Source organism: Myodes glareolus, chromosome 23 (assembly GCF_982192425.1).
Source record: "Myodes glareolus chromosome 23, mMyoGla1.1, whole genome shotgun sequence".
Taxonomy (NCBI): Eukaryota; Metazoa; Chordata; class Mammalia; order Rodentia; family Cricetidae; genus Myodes; species Myodes glareolus.
In genome coordinates this window covers 55,494,403-55,513,835 of record NC_142048.1, presented here as the reverse complement: position 1 = coordinate 55,513,835, position 19,433 = coordinate 55,494,403, and the positions used below count along the sequence as shown (strand labels likewise).

General features: G+C 45.5%; 1 protein-coding gene across 4 annotated transcripts in view; it reads left to right on the top strand.

Annotated features, from left to right (window-relative positions):
- Nucleotides 1-47: 47 nt before the first annotated feature.
- Slc9d1 (solute carrier family 9 member D1) overlaps nt 48-19,433 on the top strand; it is a 37,928-nt gene continuing 18,542 nt past the window's right edge. For 2 of the 4 annotated variants that reach the window (XM_048456221.3, XM_048456219.3), the window contains exons 1-7: nt 48-256; nt 6,588-6,745; nt 7,536-8,051; nt 8,622-8,801; nt 10,346-10,537; nt 11,452-11,580; nt 13,853-13,945. In XM_048456221.3, the coding sequence (XP_048312178.3) occupies nt 7,608-8,051; nt 8,622-8,801; nt 10,346-10,537; nt 11,452-11,580; nt 13,853-13,945 (1,038 nt within the window). In that variant the 5' untranslated portion in view covers nt 48-256; nt 6,588-6,745; nt 7,536-7,607. Of the gene's footprint in view, nt 359-6,277; nt 6,421-6,587; nt 6,746-7,535; nt 8,052-8,621; nt 8,802-10,345; nt 10,538-11,451; nt 11,581-13,852; nt 13,946-19,433 lie in introns of those variants that run through there. The other 2 variants (XM_048456220.3, XM_085680657.2) reach the window with 2 other exon arrangements.

Sequence of the window (19,433 nt, the reverse complement as noted above, 5' to 3'; positions counted from 1 at the left end):
CGTGCACCGCGCCGCGCAAAGGCCGACGGAGCTGTCCACCAGCAGCCTGCTTAAAGGAGCCGCGACTACTTTTCAGCAGCACGTCAGAAGAGCCTGAAGTAAGAAGAGGGCGGTGCCGTTCTCCGTGTCCTGGTCCCACGCCCACGAAAGGGATGTGGGCTGGCTCACGTCTGTCCTGCTGGCTGCGCCAGGAAGCTCCCGATCGGAGACAGTGATGCTGAGGTCTCAGGTCCAGAGAGCGGCCTCCTCCACTGGGGTGAGCTCTGCGGTTGCGGGACTCCTGTCATGAGACCGGTTACACCGGGGTCCCCTTCCGGGGAACTCAATCCTGGGAACTTCTACCCGGGAATCCTTCACGGTTTGTCTCTTCCAAAAGGGCGTTCTTCCTCGGGGGCTGCCTTTGTCCCCTTTCCTGTGGGCGGCTCCTTTCCGGGAAGTTCCCTTTCCAGTGATTTCTTTTCTGGGGGTGGGGAGGGGCTCCCCTTCTCGAGACTTCACCTAGACTCGAGGGTTCAGCTCCCCGAGGTACTGAGACAGACAACCTCTTTTCAAAGGTATACCTGGAAACGGACCCCTCAAGATTGTCTTGAGGGCGGGTGCGGTGCAAGGAGTGCGGTGTCCAGCAACACTTGATTTAAGCTTATACAGCCTGGGAGGTGTAGTCAACAAGCAACCAAGACAGTTTACACATTACTCGGGGATTCCTTAGTTCTTAATTTGGGTATAGTTTTTCTTTCTTTCTTTCTTTCTTTTTATTTATTTTTTTATTTTGGTGTAACCAGTCAAGTCTGTTGAAAGTGACTTGGAAGGTCCCTCTCGCACAGTAGATTTAACCTCTGGCTCCAGCCTCTTGTGGCTCTTTGCTGCATCAGCCAACTCTTAAAAGGAGGGTAAGACCGCATAGACCCAAGTGCCTTCGCTTTCACCATCTAGCTCGTCTATGTGGGGCACAGAGTAGATTTGCTTACACGGAGAAATATTTGCTACCGATGAAAGGGCCTCGTTCTTCACAGTCTCTGTCTCCTCCTTGGCTTCCCTAACTAAAGAAAGAACAGACACAGGCAGCTGACTAGCGAGTAGGCTCTATCTACTTTGTGGACTTGAATTGGAACCTCCTGAACAAATAAAATAGCTATTTGAACAACCTTTTGTACACCATCTTGTAGAGAACTTCTACCTTGGGGGCTAAGGCAGGCGAATGAGAAGCCTGACAGTAGCCTGGCTTATGTAGTCATACAGTGTTTCAAAAATGAAAACTAAAATTGCTTTGTTCTTAATAAGTTGAAGTAAAATTTATGATTCTTTTGTATTGTTTGAAGGCCACTTGTTTGTTCCCAGCTGCTCAGCCTCAAAATAATCACAGCATATTATTTGCAATACTGTTTGGCCAATAGCTTAGGTATATCTCTGGCCAACTCACATCTTAAATTAACCCTTCTCCATTATTCTGTGTATTACCACGAGGTTGTGACTTACTGGGTAAAGTTCTGGTGTCTGTCTCTGATGGAGCAACATGGCTTCTCCTGACTCCACCTTCTTTCTCCCAGCGTTCAGTTTAGTGTCCTGTCCCGTACCACCACCACCCGCGAGCTACTCTCCCCACCCCGCTGCCTAGCTAAGTTCTGCCTTGCTATAGGTCCAAAACATTTTTTATTAATCAATGGTAATCGCAGCATACAGAGGGGAATCCCACATCATCTCCCCCTTTCTGTCTAAATGAAAATTTTAAGGTAAAATTACATATACAAAATAGTTATCAAGCAAGAATTACAGTCACAATATTTATAATCTACTTTATCTTTTATCATAACTAAGGAAAACTGTAATTATAACTATCCATTCAACTCCATCAGAGACTCCAGGAGGATATAATATTACCTAAGTAAACAGGAAGTGCATCATGAGCAACTTCCAAAACTCTAGAATTGACAGAGACATCTCGCTGCCTGGACAGTCACCCGAAGTTCTTCTGTACTGTTGAGGCATCCATCTTCAGCCTACAGGCCCATAGTATCCAGCAGACCTTTTCACGAAGCAGGAAATTTCAAAGACGGTTCCACCTATATTGGCAGTTTGTCAGTCATTTTCTTCTGTGTCCTGCAGAATATCTGGCAGACTCATAAAACAGGAACCCTGAAGGACCATCTCACCTTTAAGCAAGTTCAACAGTCATTTCTCTGTAGGTCCTGCATGTCCAGTTCATACAGCATAACATCAAGCAGTCCAGGCAAGAGCAGTTTCTTGCTTAAATGGCTAACCAACTCCATAAGGAGACTTATCAATGTCCATCTTCCTCTTGAAGTAGATTGGTGCTGCCAGGAGCAAACATGTCTCATTGTCATGAAAAGTCCTAAGTTATTAAAACATTTTAAATGCCATATTCTGAAGGTCTCTGAAAGATTTGAAGAATGCCTATCTAACTGAAATATATCTCTATCTATCTAGAAAACCTAACTAACATGACTACAATCTTGACTATTATAGATGTTTTGTTTTTATGAGATAGGATCTCATATAGATCTGGCTGTTCTGAAACTATGTAAACCAGACTAGCCTCATATCACATAGTTCCACCTACCTCTGCCTCCCAAGTGCTGGGATTAAAGGCTTTGATTTTTTGTTTGTTTGTAGTCCAGGCTAGTCTGAAATGTCTATGTATCCCAAGACAGAAATTTCTGTCTTGCCTGATCCCTGCAGCCATTCAGCCCCAAAGAAACATACAGAGGTCTATATTAATTATAAATTGGTTGGCCTATTAGCTCAGACTTCTTATTAACTCTTAAATCCTATATTAACCCATAATTCTTGTCTGTGTCAGCCACATGGCTTGGTACCTTTTATCAGCGAGGCATTCTCATCTTGTTTCCTCTGTGTCTGGGTTACAACTGCAGACTGAACCTTTCTTCTTCCCAAAATTCTCATGTTCTGGTCGCCCCACCTATACTTCCTGCTTGGCTACTGGCCAATCAGCATTTTATTAAAATACACGTAACAGATCTTTACAGGGTACAAGACCATTGTCCCACAGCATCAGGCTGTCCTTAAATTCACGGTTGAGAATACAGGAATACCTGGGAGATTATGTGATCTTTATACTGGAAGTATTGATATTTCAGTTCTCAATGAAGAAAAGCCGTGAGTTTGACTCTCAGAAAGTTGTTTCTGGTGCTGGAGAGATGGCTCAGAGGTTAGGAGCTCTAGCGTCTCTTTAAGAGGACCTGAATTCAATTCCCAGCAACCACATGGTGGCTCAAAACCATCTACAATCTACAATGAGATCCGGTGCCCTCTTCTGACCGGCAGGTATACATACAGACAGAACACTATACATAATAAATAAACCTTTAATTAAAAAAAAAAGTTTCTTCTATAACCAAATTCCCCCCCTCAAAAAAAAAAAAGAAAGAAAGAAAAAAGAAAGCCAGGCATAGAGTCACCCACCTTAATTCCGGTACTTGGGAGACAAAGGCAGAGGGAATCTCTGAGTCTGAAGCCAGTCTAGTCTACAGAGTAAGGTCTAGGACAGCAAAACTACACAGAGAGACCCTGGACCCTGTCTCAAAACCAAAAAACAACAACTGAAACAAAACCAATAAGAAGAAAAAAAAGTCTCTGTTTGTGTGCAGTTTCCTCATCCAAATGTAAAACTGTGGAGGACTTAGGATTTTGAGTTGACTCAGCAGTTAACACTTGCTCCTCTTCTAGAAGACCTGGGTTCAATTCCCAGCACCCATGGCAGCTCACAACCATCTGTAACTCCAGTTCCAGCAAATCTGACATGCTCATAACCTCCACGGGAACCAGGCACGCATATGGCACATATGCATACCTGCAGGCAAAACACTCATACACATAAAATAACAAAATTAATAAATCCAAGAATTTAATAAATAATATTTTAAAAACTCATTTTGAGATGACTATATTTCAACTCAGTTTTTTTTTTAGTTGAAATTTATTGAGCTCTACATTTTTCTCTGCTCCCCTCAATGCCTCTCACCTTCCCCCTTTCAACCCTCCCCCAAGGTCCCCATGCTCCCAATTTATTCAGAAGATCTTGTCTTTTTCGACTTCCCATGTAGATTAGATCTATGTAAGTCTCTCTTAGTGTCCTCATTGTTGTCTATGTTCTCTGAGATTGTAATTTGTAGGCTGGCTTTCTTTGTTTTATGTTTAAAAACCACCTATGAGTGAGTATATGTGATAATTGTCTTTCTATGTCTGGGTTACCTCATTCAAAATGATGTTTTCTAGCTCCATCCATTTTCCTGCAAAATTCAAGCTGTCGTTATTTTTTTCTGCTTTGTAGTACTCCATTGTGTAAATGTACCACATATTCCTTATCCATTCTTCAATCGAGGGGCATTTGGGTTGTTTCCAGGTTCTGGCTATGACAAACAAAGCTGCTATGAACATAGTTGAGCACATGTCCTTGTGGCATGATTGAGCATCCTTTGGATATATACCCAGAAGTGGTATTACGGGATCTTGAGGAAGGTTGTTTGCTAATTTTCTGAGAAATTGCCACACAGATCTCCAAAGGGGCTGTACCAGCTTGCATTCCCACCAACAATGCAGAAGTGTTCCCTTTTCCCCACAACCTCTCCAGCATAAGTTGTCATCAGTGTTTTTGATCTTGGCCATTCTTACAGGTGTAAGATGGAATCTCAAGAGTTGTTTTGATTTGCATTTCTCTGATGACTAAGGATGTTGAACATTTCCTAAAGTGTCTTTCAGCCATTTTAGCTTCCTCTGTTGAGAGTTCTCTGTTTAGGTGTGTAGTCCATTTTTTTTATTGGATTATGTGATCTTTTGGTATCCAATTTCTTGAGTTCTTTGTATATTTTGGAGATCAGACCTCTGTCTGATGTGGGGTTGGTGAAGATCTTTTCCCATTCTGTAGGCTGTCGTTTTGTCTTGTTGACTGTGTCCTTTGCTTTACAGAAGCTTTTCAGTTTCAGGAGGTTCCATTTATTAATTTCCAACTCAGTTTTAAGACTAATAAGAAAAATTAGGTGGAGTAGATCCTTCACTTGTTTTCTCTGGGAGCAGCATTTTGCCCTCTGGGCTGTATACCAGCAGGAAGTGTCAGCAGTCAACCTTGGGATGTTGTTCAGATTGCCTGCTGTTCAGAGTGGCTCAGCTATGTGAGCCCCAGTTGAGTAAGTGTGTCTAAACATCTTTGCCCTCGTCTATTCAGGCCTGTCTAGCTCTGGGGAATCCCTCCTGCTCCTCTCAGCAGCCCTTGCCACCACCTGCTGCTCCTCACCCTAAGGACCGCTCGTCCACCTGGCCTTCCGGTCATGCTGTTATTTTGAGAACATTAGGTGGACTTTGCAACGTTTTGCCTTTGGGGGATCTCTCCAGTCAGTGTTGTGATCTATCCAAGTTGTTGAATGTGGTTGTTCAGTATTGCGGAAAACCAGAGAGTCTTTCCATTTTATTATTGTCATCATTGCTACTGGGGGAAAAATGTCCTCTTCTTATGTAACCCTGGCTGGCCTCGAACTTTCTGTGTAGTTCACAGTGACCTTGAGCTCCTGGCTTCTCTGCCTTAGTTCAGCTTCCTGAGTATTGGGATTACAAGTGTACACCATCCCTCCTGCCATCAAAATGTCTTTTTAAGCAATTAAAAATAGCAGCATACTAAAAAATATTTACTAATTTACTAAATTTTATAAAATATATAGGATTTTGTAGGCAGATTTGAAGGTAAATAAAGTAAAATGAACTCATGAAAAAGGTGCCGTATTTTATGAGTGTCTAGATAATTTCAATCATCTTCATGTTACAAGTGTCTTTTATGAAAAATATTCCTGTTTGCACAACTGAATCCTCAAAAAGTTGTTATAAAAATTAACTCTCTCCTGTATGAACTGGAAGATGACTGATTCCAGGAACCTGGCTGAGGAAGGAAGTAGAGATGAGTGTGATATGCCCTTCTCACACACACTGTTTTCTGAGGCATGGGATCTATAAAATCATCACATTTGGAGATGTGTGGGGGACGATGAGTGACAGGAAGAGGAAACGAAGGATCCCAAGTTCCTGCCCTGGCTCTGGAGAAGCCACAGAGTGCCCATCTAAAGTGGGACTACGCCCCTTGGGGGCAGGAGGAGGGCAGCAGGAAGCATAGAGGGAACAGATCCGGTTTATTGCCACGTAGGAGGAAATGGTCAGTTTGCTTGTGAGTTGATCACCCGGGTGGGTAAAGCTGTGTTGATACTGGCACAGAGGAAAGCTACTAAAGCAGTGAGGTCTTTCTCCACACGTCTCTAGCCAGCCTGAGCAGCCAGACTGCTCAAGCCCTGCTGAAACCTGACAGTTGGCTTTCAGCCACAACGTGGTCTTTTCTTGGTGATTTTGATTGTTTGATTAGTTTTCTGTCAACTTGGCACAAGCTAAAATCATCTGAGAAAAGTAAGCCTCAATTAAGAAAATGTCTCAGTTGTACAAACATTAATATTTTTCCGTGGGCATAAGTCCTTGTGACCAGGGTCCATGTCCAGCCGATTCTATGGTTAACTCTTAGAGTTTAACTCACTGGACCTGTCTAATCATTGTTTCTGATTTGGTCTGTTTTTCAGCCTCCAAGGCCATGCCTTCTCAGTGACCATAACTGAGCACTGCAACCACCAGCTTCTAAGACACGGCTGTCACCTGCCTCGGGCAGCGTCTTCTCATCGTCTCAGCTGCAGCTGGCACCAAGACTTCCTCACGCCCCAAAGCGAGACATCAGAAACAGGTTCTCTGTTCTTTTTGCCCAACTCTGATATGTTGTGTTAGGTCTCCCTTCAGAGGAAAGGAGGGTGAGCCTGAGCCTCAGTGGTGGAAAAGGTTTGAGCCTTTGGTCCAGTCCTAGAGTTCCAGGAGTGTCAGACTCTTCTCATATCTTCCTCCATTAACTATGGCAGACCTGGGAAAATTGACAATACTCCCCAAGGCTCTGGGAAGCAGAGTGGCCGAGTGTGCCACTCAGCACCTCAGAAGACAGTGACTTCCCATGTGACGGGAAAGTTGATTTTTATTCTTCTGCTTTTTTTCTGAGACAGGGTTTCTCTCTGTAGTCCTGGCTGTTCTGGAACTCACTCTGTAGACCAGGCTGGCCTCCAATTTACAAAGCTCCGCCTGCCTCCGCCTCCTGAGTTCCGGGATCAAAGGCATGTGGCACCACTGCCCAGCAACATGTGGTTCTTCTTAAGTGGATAGATTCTGTCTTTCACACGTGGTCAGTTTACGAAGCTGTGTGATTTACTTACTGCTGTAGTTGCTGGGTTGTTTTGAGACAAGACATTCTGTGGTGTAGACTGGCCTTGATTTCCCAGTTGAGTCTTCTTTTCCCCTCTCCTATGTCCTGGGATTACAGGCGTCTGACATCATTGCCTAGCAGGGCTGTGTTTTAAGCTCTTAAAGTCATCTCTAAAGTTGACGAAGCTCCTTTACTCGCCACGTATGGTGCTTTAACATCCAGTGTTTGGTTGTAATCTGAATACAATAGTTCAGAAGTTGATGTAAAGTCGTATCTGTTTTCTCAGCTGAGAATGTGCGTGGAAAATGGAAGCCGGATGTAGCAGAAGGCCCTGCACCCTGCCCCGCGTCCTTGGACCATGAAGGTTCTGGATGAGAGCCTCCTCTGGGTGCTGCTTCCGTTCTTTCACCTGATAGCCAGCGCTGCCGAGCACGAGGAGGTCGCGAAGCATGCCATCAAGTTACACCGCGGGAAGGGGGCCACCGCCACCCAGAGGAAGCAGTGGGTCCTGGACAGCTGCAGGAGGCTCACCGGGCTCCTGCGGCAGAAGAACGTCGTGCTGAACAAACTGAAGAGCGCCATCCGAGCAGTGGAGAAGGACGCCACCCTGTCGGGGGAAGAGAAGCTCTTCCAGGTGCACACATTCGAGATTTTCCAGAAAGAACTGAACGAGAGTGAAAACTCCGTCTTCCAGGCCATCCATGGATTGCAGAGAGCCCTGCAGGGGGATTACAGAGATGTGGTCAACATGAAGGAGAGCAGCAAGCAACGGCTGGAGGCTTTGAGGGAGGCTGCCATTAAGGTCAGCTTCCAATCTGGGGGAAACCTGCCCTGTCTAGGGATCTGGCAGGGATGGGAGATTGGGGTGGGGCGACACACAAAAGTAGGAGGGCTAGCTGGGGGCAGCCTTCCTCACAGCCCTGTTTGCGCCATCATTGCCTCCAGAAGGCACCTGTCCGTGTCATGTAAATCCTAGTGCTCTGCTCAGACTGACTAGGGTTGGATTGTACGCTTACCTGTAAACTCAGAAAGTAGCTAGATAGCCATGCATGGCAGTACGATGCCTCGCAGCATTGCTGTGCTCAGCGCATGGTTTTCTGTTAGCAGAGGACCTTCATGGGTGGTGAGCAAGCCTGCTTAGGATGCTTCTTTGCTGGTTCCTTTTTGCTTGCCCTGCTAAGCTCAGTGTATATGAACAGTTAAGGATGTTAGACTCCCTCTGCTGGTCAGAATTAGAATTGCACCTGTACAAATGGCCCCCTTGAGCTAGAAAACTTGTAGGTCTACTCTAGATCAGAGCCCTTAGTGGACGTGAGGAAGTCATAGCCTGGTGTAAACCCTCACCAGATCTTCACTTCTTGCAAATCGTTAGGAAGAGACAGAATATGTGGAACTCCTTGCTGCAGAAAAACACCAAGTGGAAGCCCTTAAAAACATGCAACATCAAAACAAGAGTCTATCCATGCTCGATGAGATTCTTGAAGACGTGAGGAAAGCTGCGGACCGTTTGGAGGAGGAGATAGAGGAGCATGCCTTCGACGACAATAAATCAGTAAGCAGCACTCCAGGGTGACTTCTCCGCCAGATAAGCCGTTATGGTATCATGGGCCCTGGCATGCTCAAGATGCTCACATGCGCGTCTGAGGGAAGCTGAGGATGAGAGGATACACTAAAACACTCTGTGCCACATCGAAATTCATGTGGCGTGTCCTCAGAAGTGAGCTAGCTAGTCTGCTTTCTCTTGTAACAATTTCAGTTGCTCCCGTATGAATGGCTGTCTCAGGCCCTAGCTTTGCCACTCAGCTTGGGTTGGGGCTCTAGACTCGGGCCTTGGGGTGGTTGTGTTTTCCGTGCTTATCTACTGGGACCTCTGTTAAATTCTGCAAAAGATAGGTTTATAGCAGAAATAGGGTTCAGGCTTCTCATTTGTCCAATGTTGAGATCATAAGGGAAAATTCATACTGATGCCAAGAATTGTGGGTCTTGGGGGACCTATAAACAGTGATGGGCTGAAAACAAATCAGAGTAAATGCCGGTGTGTGGGGAGAATAGAAAACAGGGAGGGAAAGGGACGCTTAGTTCATTCCGGGTTCAGAGAAGAGCTCTAAGGCTTTTCTAGAACTGCAGATATTTGGAAGAATATACCATAAATCAAGGAAAGTGGATGTTTGGAAGTAGCATAAGTCCTAATATTTTTACCTCTAAATTCTTTAGTTGAAAAATTTCCTAATTCTGGCTAATGGTTATAATTGGGTTTGTTTGTTTGGTTTGTTGTAAGCATTGCGTATTGAAGCCAGAACTGTGCACCACATTGCTAGAAAAGTACCATACAACTGGATTACACACCAGTGCCATTATATACCCAGTGCCGTACTCCTGAATTATACACCCAGTTCTGCACCCCTGGATTACACACCCAGTTCTGCACCCCTGGATTACACACCCAGTTCTGCACCCCTGGATTACATACCCAGTTCTGCACCCCTGGATTACATACCCAGTTCTGCACCCCTGGATTACACACCCAGTGCCATACCCCTGGATTACACACCCAGTTCTACACCCCTGGATTACACACCCAGTTCTGCACCCCTGGATTACACACCCAGTTCTGCACCCCTGTATTACACACCCAGTTCTGCACCCCTGTATTACACACCCAGTGCTGCATCCCTGGATTACACACCCAGTTCCGCACCCCTGGATTACACACCCAGTTCTGTACCCCTGGATTACACACCCAGTTCTGCACCCCTGGATTACACACCCAGTTCTACACCCCTGGATTACACACCCAGTGCCATACCCCTGGATTGCACACCCAGCCTTCTCACTTTTATTTATTGTGAGATGGAGTCTTGCCAACTTGCCTGTGGCCCCCTTGAATCCACTCAGGAGTCCAGGTAAGTCTTGAACTTGGAATCTTTGTATCTCCCTTCACAAGATGGGATTACAGATCCTGGCCCCAGATTTAGCATTACTGATCTTTTTGTCACAGGACACTAAAACATTTCAGTTACTCTTTCAGTCTTTATCCTTTAAATGCTGATGTGAAAGCTCTTAATTCTAATTGTATAATATTGGTTATGCTTCCAGGTCAAGGGAGTCAACTTTGAGGCGGTTCTGAGAGTGGAGGAAGAGGAGGCCAGTTCCAAGCAGAATATCACAAAGCGGGAAGTGGAGGATGGCCTGGGCCTCAGCATGCTTATCGATTCCCAGAACAACCAGTATATTCTGACCAAGCCCCGAGATTCAACTATTCCGCGTGCAGACCACCACTTCATAAAGGCAAGCCATAGCCATCAGCCTGGGGCTGGCCAGCAAGGCTGAGCTGTCTCCTGCCTCAGACCGGATGCCAACCTTCTTGCTGTCAGAGGCTCACCTGTTCTCTGAGAAGCCTTCTTTGTCTTCTTTTCTTTTGTTGAGATAGGCTGCCACTATGAAGCCTGGGCTGGTCTGGAGCTCACTATGTAATGTAGTTTGGCCATGAGTTCTCACCAGGCCTCCTGCCTTAGCATCCCAAGTGCTAGGATTACAGGCAGACAGCACTACATTTGAGTTTTAAACAGTCTCTCTTGGTAGGCAGAAAAGACTGGATGCCCTAGGGCTCCGCCCAGCTGCTAATTCTTCCGGCAGAGAACCAAGCTCACGGCAGGTACTCTGTCCATGGTTAGGACTGAATTGTCCTAGGGCTGGTGCCGCCGCTGACACCATCAGTACCCTCCATGGAGGTTGGGGCCCTCTGAAAAGTTCTCTTTCCCTCCTCTTGTGATGAATAAATAATTTCTATGAAGTATTGGAGGCTGGATAAATACCCCACCCCAAGTCTCGCTTATCTGGGGTCCACAGCACCATGCTGGATCTTACTGAGTAGTAAGAAATCTAAGGTATCACGAATTAACATGTGAGCTCTTAGGGCCTGGGATGAGAACACTCAATGGGACTCAAGGGTTCTTGGATCCTAGAATGTTTTTAGAGAGCTTGAACAAACAGACCAACCTGTTGAGAACTGAACCCCATCTCTTAGAGCAGAGTTTAGGGTTCTCAGCGACTGTGTGAGATGTATTAGGAGTGAGAGCTTGCCCTCTGACTCTCATCGCCTCATCTGTATTCTCACGGGATGAGATGAAATCAACGATCTCTGTCCCGTTACCGCCTCGCAACCAACCACTGTGTTTATTATGTTTTTCTTTCTGTGTTAGGACATTGTGACCATAGGAATGCTGTCCTTACCTTGTGGCTGGCTGTGTACAACAATAGGCTTGCCTACGATGTTTGGGTATATAATCTGTGGTGTGCTTCTGGGGCCTTCAGGACTAAACAGTATTAAGGTAAGAATAATTCTCACTGTTTTAGTGTCTAATAAGATGCAAATGATGCATGAATGGAGACCAAACAGACCTAAGCTCAAGCCAGTGAAGATACCAGTCAAAGATGTCTTTGATGCTTTCTTTAATCCATGGGAATACGGCATTTCTTGGGGCAAGAGGACTTGATGACAGGCTGTCTGTCTCTTTAAATTATGTTAACATTAAAAATTGCATTTCTGGTGATATGACAGTCTGGGTTGTCCACACCAACATTCACACAATAAATCAACTGGAAATGTTGATCTTAGTGTAATTTTATGTAGTTCCTGTGGTTTGGGGAGATGAAGTCCCAGTCTCTAGAGACAGTAGGCCTCAAGCCATCTCAGGAGCAGGGTGATGGTCCCTGTCATAAGGAAATAAACACACTTCCGGCAGGAAAGAACCGGTTCCTGGTCACTTTTGAGTGCATCACTTAAGTATACTTGGTGGGGGGGAGGTGACAGTGGGAAGAGGCTGCTCAGAGTGGGTGCTATTAGTTTATTGTGAGGGAACAGTCCAGGAGAGTACAGGACCAGCCTCAGAACCCTCCTCATTTCACTAAGACACCCCGAGAGAGTGGAAGGAGGCAGTGCAGGGCCCTGTGGGGAGCTCTAGTCCACAGCTGTTGAACTGGATTGGAAGAGCTCAGTGACTTCAGGCTGAAGATTGATCTGAACAGTAAATGATCTTTGGCCAGGAAAAGAGCTGTCTGCCTAGCCTGCTCAGACTCTAAGCCTGCTGCCTTCCAGGAAGAAATAACCTGATGTGGAAGTAGCCCTCTGTCCTGGGAGGGTCTCAAAGACTTCACAGCATAGTAAACTGTGCTCCAGGTTTATATTCTGCCCAAATATTTCCACCAACTTAGAAAAGTATAGTGAGATTAAGGAGAAAATCCTTCTGCCTCATTCCTTTCCCATTTAGAGTGTGGAGGGTAAAAACAAGCACACAGGAGCAGAGATCCCTCACAAAGTGCAAGGTCAGAATAACTGGGCCACATGACACCTGCATAGTGTGGATACTCAATCAACTGTACCATGAGAAGGTGATGTGATTCTGAGTAAAGATCCAAGAGCATCCTAGCTAAAAGTAGGGCATGGTCAGCAGGACCAAACCAGCAGCGTTTCCCTCTAGGAGCTTGATAGGCTTTCATTGTTGAGAAGTGGAGATTTAAGTGTATTGTTTTGGCATTGTGGCGATGATCTGACCAAGAAAGGGGAAGGGAAATAAAAAGAAAATAGGAGTAGGTAAGGAGGCATAAAAACAAGAAGATGTCAAGGAAATAACATCTGAGTGAACCGTAAGTGGACAGGTTCCCTATGGGAACAAACACTGGCGTACAAACAACAGCATTGTGAACGAGGTGTAGTAAACGTAGAGCAGTAAGGAAGGCTGAAGGCAAAAGGCGTGGATAAACACGGAGCAATGGTGCTGCAAACTTGGTTCATGCTGGGTCTAGGACGGCATGGGGACTCAGGAACACCGCACCAATGCAAATAAACACAGAGCAAGGATGCTGCAAACTTGGTTCATGCTAGGTTCAGGATGCACAAGGACTCAGGGACACCGTACCAACCACATGAACACCTTAAAAAATTAAAAGCTAAATATATCATCCTGTTTTTTTTTCGTTTACTATGACAGTATTAAAAACAAATGACAAGTGAGCCAAGAGATACCAGATTACATAACAGAATCTCTGGGATGTGGCCAAATGGGAAAATTCACTTCACGAGAAAAACTTCCCTACTTAGACATGCTCGTATCCAAACAAATCAGGGTGAATTGGTCTTAAACTCTACTTCAGTGCCTGTTGCTTGTCCATGTGTGTGTGTATGTGTATGTGCGCGTGCAAGGGTGTTGACAAAAGGAGTAGCAAAGGCAGAAGTGACCATGTATTTGAAAGTCAGTGAACTCCACAGCTGCTTCTCAATAGAAACTATAATCAAAATAAATACTTTTCTGGCAAATTGAGAAAGTATGTGCATGTGTGTGTGTGTGCGTGTGTGTGTGCATGTGCGTGTGTGTGTGCATGTGTGTGTGTGTGTGTGCATGTGTGTGTGCATGTACAAGCACAGGCAGGAAGTCAAAAAGATCTCAGATATAAGGGAAATTCACAGAATTCATTTATTTAAAAAAAAAAACATGTTTTTGGTGGGGGTGGAGGGCTGGGGAATATCCTCCATCATCAGTGTGTGTTCTTTGTTAATATGTGCTAGTAAAGAAAGCATCCAATAATGAGCTTCCTTGTTCTCAGTCCATTGTACAGGTGGAGACGCTGGGAGAATTCGGGGTCTTCTTCACCCTGTTTCTTGTCGGCTTAGAGTTTTCCCCAGAAAAGCTGAGGAAGGTAAGGACCCAACCCCTCTGCCGTTGCCTTGGGCAACTAGGTTTACTCACTTATTTTGAACTCAGAGTCTACTTGGCTATTAAGTGTCTGTTTGTTTTTTAACTAATTTCTTAAAAATAATAGGGGACTGGAGTGATAGGGCTCAGTGTTTAAGAGCATTACCTGCTCTTCCAAAGGTTCTGAGTTCAATTCCCGGCAACCATATGGTGCCCTCTTCTGGCCAGCAGACATACACACAGACAGAATATTGTATACATAATAAATAAATATTTTTTTTAAAAAAGAAAAAGAATAGTTAAGAATAAGTGAATTTTAATTTAGTTTGATCTATTATTATCTTTTTAAAGATAATAAATTTGAAAAAGTCAAAACTTAGTAAGTGGGATGAATTTTCACATGGCTTTGTATGGGTCCCTCTAGGGAAATGTAAAACTGAGGGTATATGATATAGACTTAATTAACACGCAGTGTATTTCTCTAGAAGAAAGTTCCTAAGATGGAAAATGAATTAGATATTTTTCTTTTACCTCAAAAACAAGGGAAGTAACTTCTTTTTGTTGTTGTTGTTTTGTTTTTTGTTTGTTTTGGTTTTTTCAAGACAAGGTTTCTCTGTATAACAGTCCTGGCTGTCCTGGAACTTACTTTGTAGCCCAGGCTGGCCTTGAACTCACTGAGATCTGCCTGCCTCTACCTCCCAAGTGCTAGGATTAAAAATGTTTGCCACCGCTGCCTGGATTGGGGGTGGGGCAGGGAATAACTTCTTAAAAATTGAAGGTGTTAGGGAATAAAACGAATACTATTGGAGACCTGGTTTGGTGCTCCATATTCCCAGTTCTAGTATTTAGAAAGTGGAGATCCCTGGCCTTGCTGGTCAGCTAGTTTACTCTAATCATCCCCCAGGACAGGGAAAGACCCTCTCTCCAACAGGTGGTCAGACAGTACAATGACCAAGCATGTGTCCCCTGTTCACTGCATGTATGTGCTGTGCACATACACACACACATTCGCTGCTTCTCCCTCCTCCCAACTTGCACACCCATATGCACACAAATTTACCAACAAAGGAGTTTTAAATCCTCATGTTTAAGAAATGTTGGAGGTAGATATGGTGGCATATCTAACCTAATCCCAGTGCTCAGGACACAGGAGCAGGTGGATCTCCATGAGTTCAAGGCTAGCCCGCTCTACATAGTAAGTTCCAGGCCAGTTAGGACTACATAGTGAGACCCTAACTCAAAACAACAAGAAAAAATAAACAGAACAGGACAGCTGGGGACTGGTGCAATGGTGCAGCCTATAAAAGGGATTGCCACCAGCCCTGACCCCCAGAATTTAATCTCCAGGACCCACACTGTGGAAGGAGATCAACTCCTGCAAGGTGTCCTCCAACCCACCTAGGCAGGCTGTGGCACCTCCCCACAAATCAGTATGTTAGAAGATGTTGTAAATGATCTGAATAAGGAATGACTAACCAGCAACCTAACTGCCTGATGGAATGTTAGATAGCCATGAAATACCAGAAACAAAGGAAAATGTTTGTTATGACACTCACCCTCAGCAAAAATGGGGGCTGGCGAGATGGCTCAGTGGCTGAAGCAGTGGCTCAGCGGTTAAAGAGATGGCTTAGTGGTTGAAGAGATGGCTCAGTGGTTGAAGAGATGGCTCAGTGGTTAAAGAGATGGCTCAGTGGTTAAAGAGATGGCTCAGTGGTTGAAGAGATGGCTCAGTGGTTAAAGAGATGGCTCAGTGGTTAAAGAGATGGCTCAGTGGTTGAAGAGATGGCTCAGTGGTTAAAGAGATGGCTCAGTGGCTGAAGCGATGGCTCAGTGGTTGAAGCAATGGCCTTTGAGAGGGTTCCAGCCTGAGCTGCCTACAGTCAGAAGTGATATGGAAAGAAAGAGCATATTACACAATAGCAGTGTAAAGATGCAAGCACACACAGGAGACAACAAGGGACAGTCATGGTTGCACCCTTCTCTATTTTTCAAATTTTCTACAGTACTTCTTTAAAAAAAAAAACACATTTATTTTTGGAGGCTTTTTAAATCTATTTTGTTCATATTTGCTCTCTCCCCCAACTCCTCCCATATCCACTCCCCTAACCCACAACTTTGTCTCTCTCTCTCTCTCGTTTTTATTCTTTGAGAGGTTCAAGTTCATATACTCTATTTTGATCATATTAGGCCCCCAAATCTTCCCAGATCTGCCCGCCCAAATTGGGTCTGTTTTATTTTTAACCTGCAAATACAAGTTTATGCTCCCTAAATATTCTGGTCTTCAGTTGGAACATGGTCAGCTTATAAGAGGCTGCAGTCTTAGAAAAAGCCATCTCTCCCTCTCCCAGCAGTGAGCAGTTGCCATTCGTGCTGTAGCTAGGGGTGGGACTCTGTGCCTGTCTCCATGCTAGGATTTTATCTGGCTCGGGCTTGTATCCGTTTTGTGTCTGATGTCACGGTTGCGGTGTCAAGATGCTTCCTTGTAGCCATCCACTGCCTCTGGCTCTTACACGCTTTGACACTTTCTTCTACAGTGGTCCCTGAGCCTTGGGAAAGGACCTGCGGTATATGTATCCCTTTAGGGCTCTGCAGAGACTGCACTTTGCAGTCTCTCATTCTCTGCGCTTTGGCCAGTCATGGGTCTCTGTGTTACTAACCATCTCCCGCATGTAGAATCTGCTCAGGTGATCTGCGGGTATAACGCTGAGTCATTAGGGGTCAGTTTAATGCTGTGTTCATTGACCAGAGCAGCAGTACTAGGTCCCCCTCTAGAGCCTATGCCCCATCAGGTCACAGGTTCTTGGCTCAGTGATAGTGCCAAGTTTGGGTTTCACCTTATGGAACAGGGCTTGCATCCAATCAGAAGGTGGTTGCTTACTCCCAAAATGTTTATGCCACTATTGCACCAGTGGGTATGTTTTGCCAAGCAGTCATTGCTGTGGTTACATGACTCACAGCTGGTTATGGTTAATCATCCTTTTTTTTCCTCCAGTAGCCTGCAAGGCACCTTCTAGTCCTGTGAAAGGGTTTTTGTTGCTGTTGTTGGTTGAGATTCCCCTATAGACTTTTGATAGAACCTGATATTCACTATGTAGCCCAGAGTAGCCTTAACATTGTGGCAATCCTCCTGCCTCTGTCTCCTATGTACTGGAATTACAAATGTGTTCACCACTCCCAGCTGTCTGCTTTTCTTTTCTTTTCTTTTCTTTTTTAAACTTTGCTGAAAGCTCTGTTAATCTGTCTGTTCTCACCGCCTGCTTCTGAGGAGTTCTGACCTGTGTTAGTGCCATCTTCCAGGGAATGTGTCTGAGCTCACCGCCTGCTTCTTCTCAGGAGTTCTGACCTGTGTTAGTGCCATCTTCCAGGGAATGTGTCTGAGCTCACCGCCTGCTTCTTCTCAGGAGTTCTGAGGTGTTAGTGCCATCTTCCAGGGACTTTGGTCTCTTCATGTGCTTCTTACATCATGAACCACAGATGTTAATTTCTAAACTCAAAGTTCAAAGAAAATTAACCATTGTTCTAGATCCTAAATTTAAAAAAAAAAAAGGCCCCATTTGTCCTGTGCATTCTCTTGAGGAACATGGGGTAGGGAGGGAATAGGCTTGGGTAGAGGGATTTCTGGGGTGCCCAGCCATGTTAGCGTAAGCCAGGCCCAGTCATCACAGGTGCCATCTTGGGCAGGCTTCATGGGAACACGTGCCCTCAGTTTCCAAGTTCAGTGGCTCATCTGGGATTGTATAATTAGAGATATTTGGTGCAAACAGTGTGATTCATGGAGTGCAAGGCAGGTAAAGTTCTGTTCCTCTATAACGAGCCACAAGAACTTCCGCAGGGCTCTGACCCGTCCTGGATGTCAGTTGGGACATCATCTGTAGTGGAGAATTTTGTTAATGTTTCCCCTGGTTTTCATAATTTATTTTTTGTCTGTAGTGCTCAAGGGTTGATGGTGAGGTGACAGTCTGTGACATTGCTAGCATCATGACTGTGAGCTCTGTAAAGCACTGCTAGTTCTGAGTAGCGCTGTCTGGGGGCTTTTGCCCTTGGGAGCCAGACATGGGGAGAGCCTGAAGGAAGGGCTCTCGCTCTGTCAAGTGAGGGTATTCTGGGTGCTTGGGGGGTGATGCACCTGAGGGAGGAGAAGAATGTTGGCCAGGAGACCTGTGTTTGCTTCAGGCCTTTGTTTAGTGGCCCTGCACACCTCTCCTTTCATCTGTGCTGTGTGGGAGCCCTCGGCCTAGACACAGGCCCCGGCTCTACAGTCCCATTGCCAAGATGCAGCTTGTTACTGTTACAGTTCCTGGTTTGCAGAACACTGGTATTGATTCAGCAAACCACAGGTTTCAGTATTTCTGTCTTTCCTACCTTCTCACGAAGATATAAATGGCAGGGGTTTTAGAACAGCCTAAAGTAAGGGGCATGAGCAACTCACACCAGCCTTCTTCCATGGAGGCAGCTTGTGTTTGGTAGAAAACATCTGATAGTGTTTTCCAAAATGGTAGCAGTTCCTGGACACCCTCTGGGGACTCTGAATCCTCAGAGGGCTGCTTAGAAACAGCCAGAGTTCCTGGGGTCTGGAAGAGCTTCCCAGTGTGGCAGAGAATACAGTCTTCCCACCTTGATGCACATCCCTGCTGACTGCTTAGTCTGGGTTCTTGAACCTGCCAGGACTTTCCTCACCTTCCTGCTTTGAAATTGACTTAAATTGTTCTCTTTGTTCTGAGACACTGGCCCAACTGTAGTTAGAGCTGGCCTTGACCTCAGATCCTCCTACCTCACCCTCCCTAATGCTGGGATTACAGGCTCGTGCTCCTGACCTGCCTTTGAACCGTTGTTCCTTTTTATCTTCAGTTCATCAGTTACTACCTCTCTCCAAATAAATTATGAATCATGGGGAGCCAGAGTTGTTTCCTTTTCTTATCTTCTGCTCTCCTAGCAAGTTCTTGCTGTACACCCATGGTGTTCAGCCCCTTTGCAACTGTGGGCATGGTGCATTAAGTCCCGCCGTATTGCTTGACTGTAGGGTTTCGGAAGGATGTGCCTTGAAGAAAGAGAAACCTAACCAGCCTGTGGGGCTGGTACCCAGCTGTCTGGGGATTAGAGCCATTGTGGGAAGTTTGCCAATCTGAGCTTCCTAATTCCTCTTTGCAGGAATCACCTGGGAATAGAGCCCACATGGTTTGACCCAGGGTGAGCTGTAGGCTGCATTTCAAATGCATTCTGGGCCCCACGCTAACTCAAAGTGGAATGTCTGACTGAATCCACTTGTATCTGAGCTGTGCCCCCCTCTGCATGCCCCCCCCCGGGCACTCCACATGCTGGAGAAGTGCTGGAGATGGTCTTCTCTCACGAGGACCCCAGAGTCCTTCTGTCTCAGAGATCATTCAGTCTCACTGTTCCTCCCTCCAGGTGTGGAAATAAAGCTGTAGAGTGTGGTACCTGAGTTCATGGCTAGTGATTGACAGGTGCAGTCTTAAACTCCAGGCTGTTTGAGG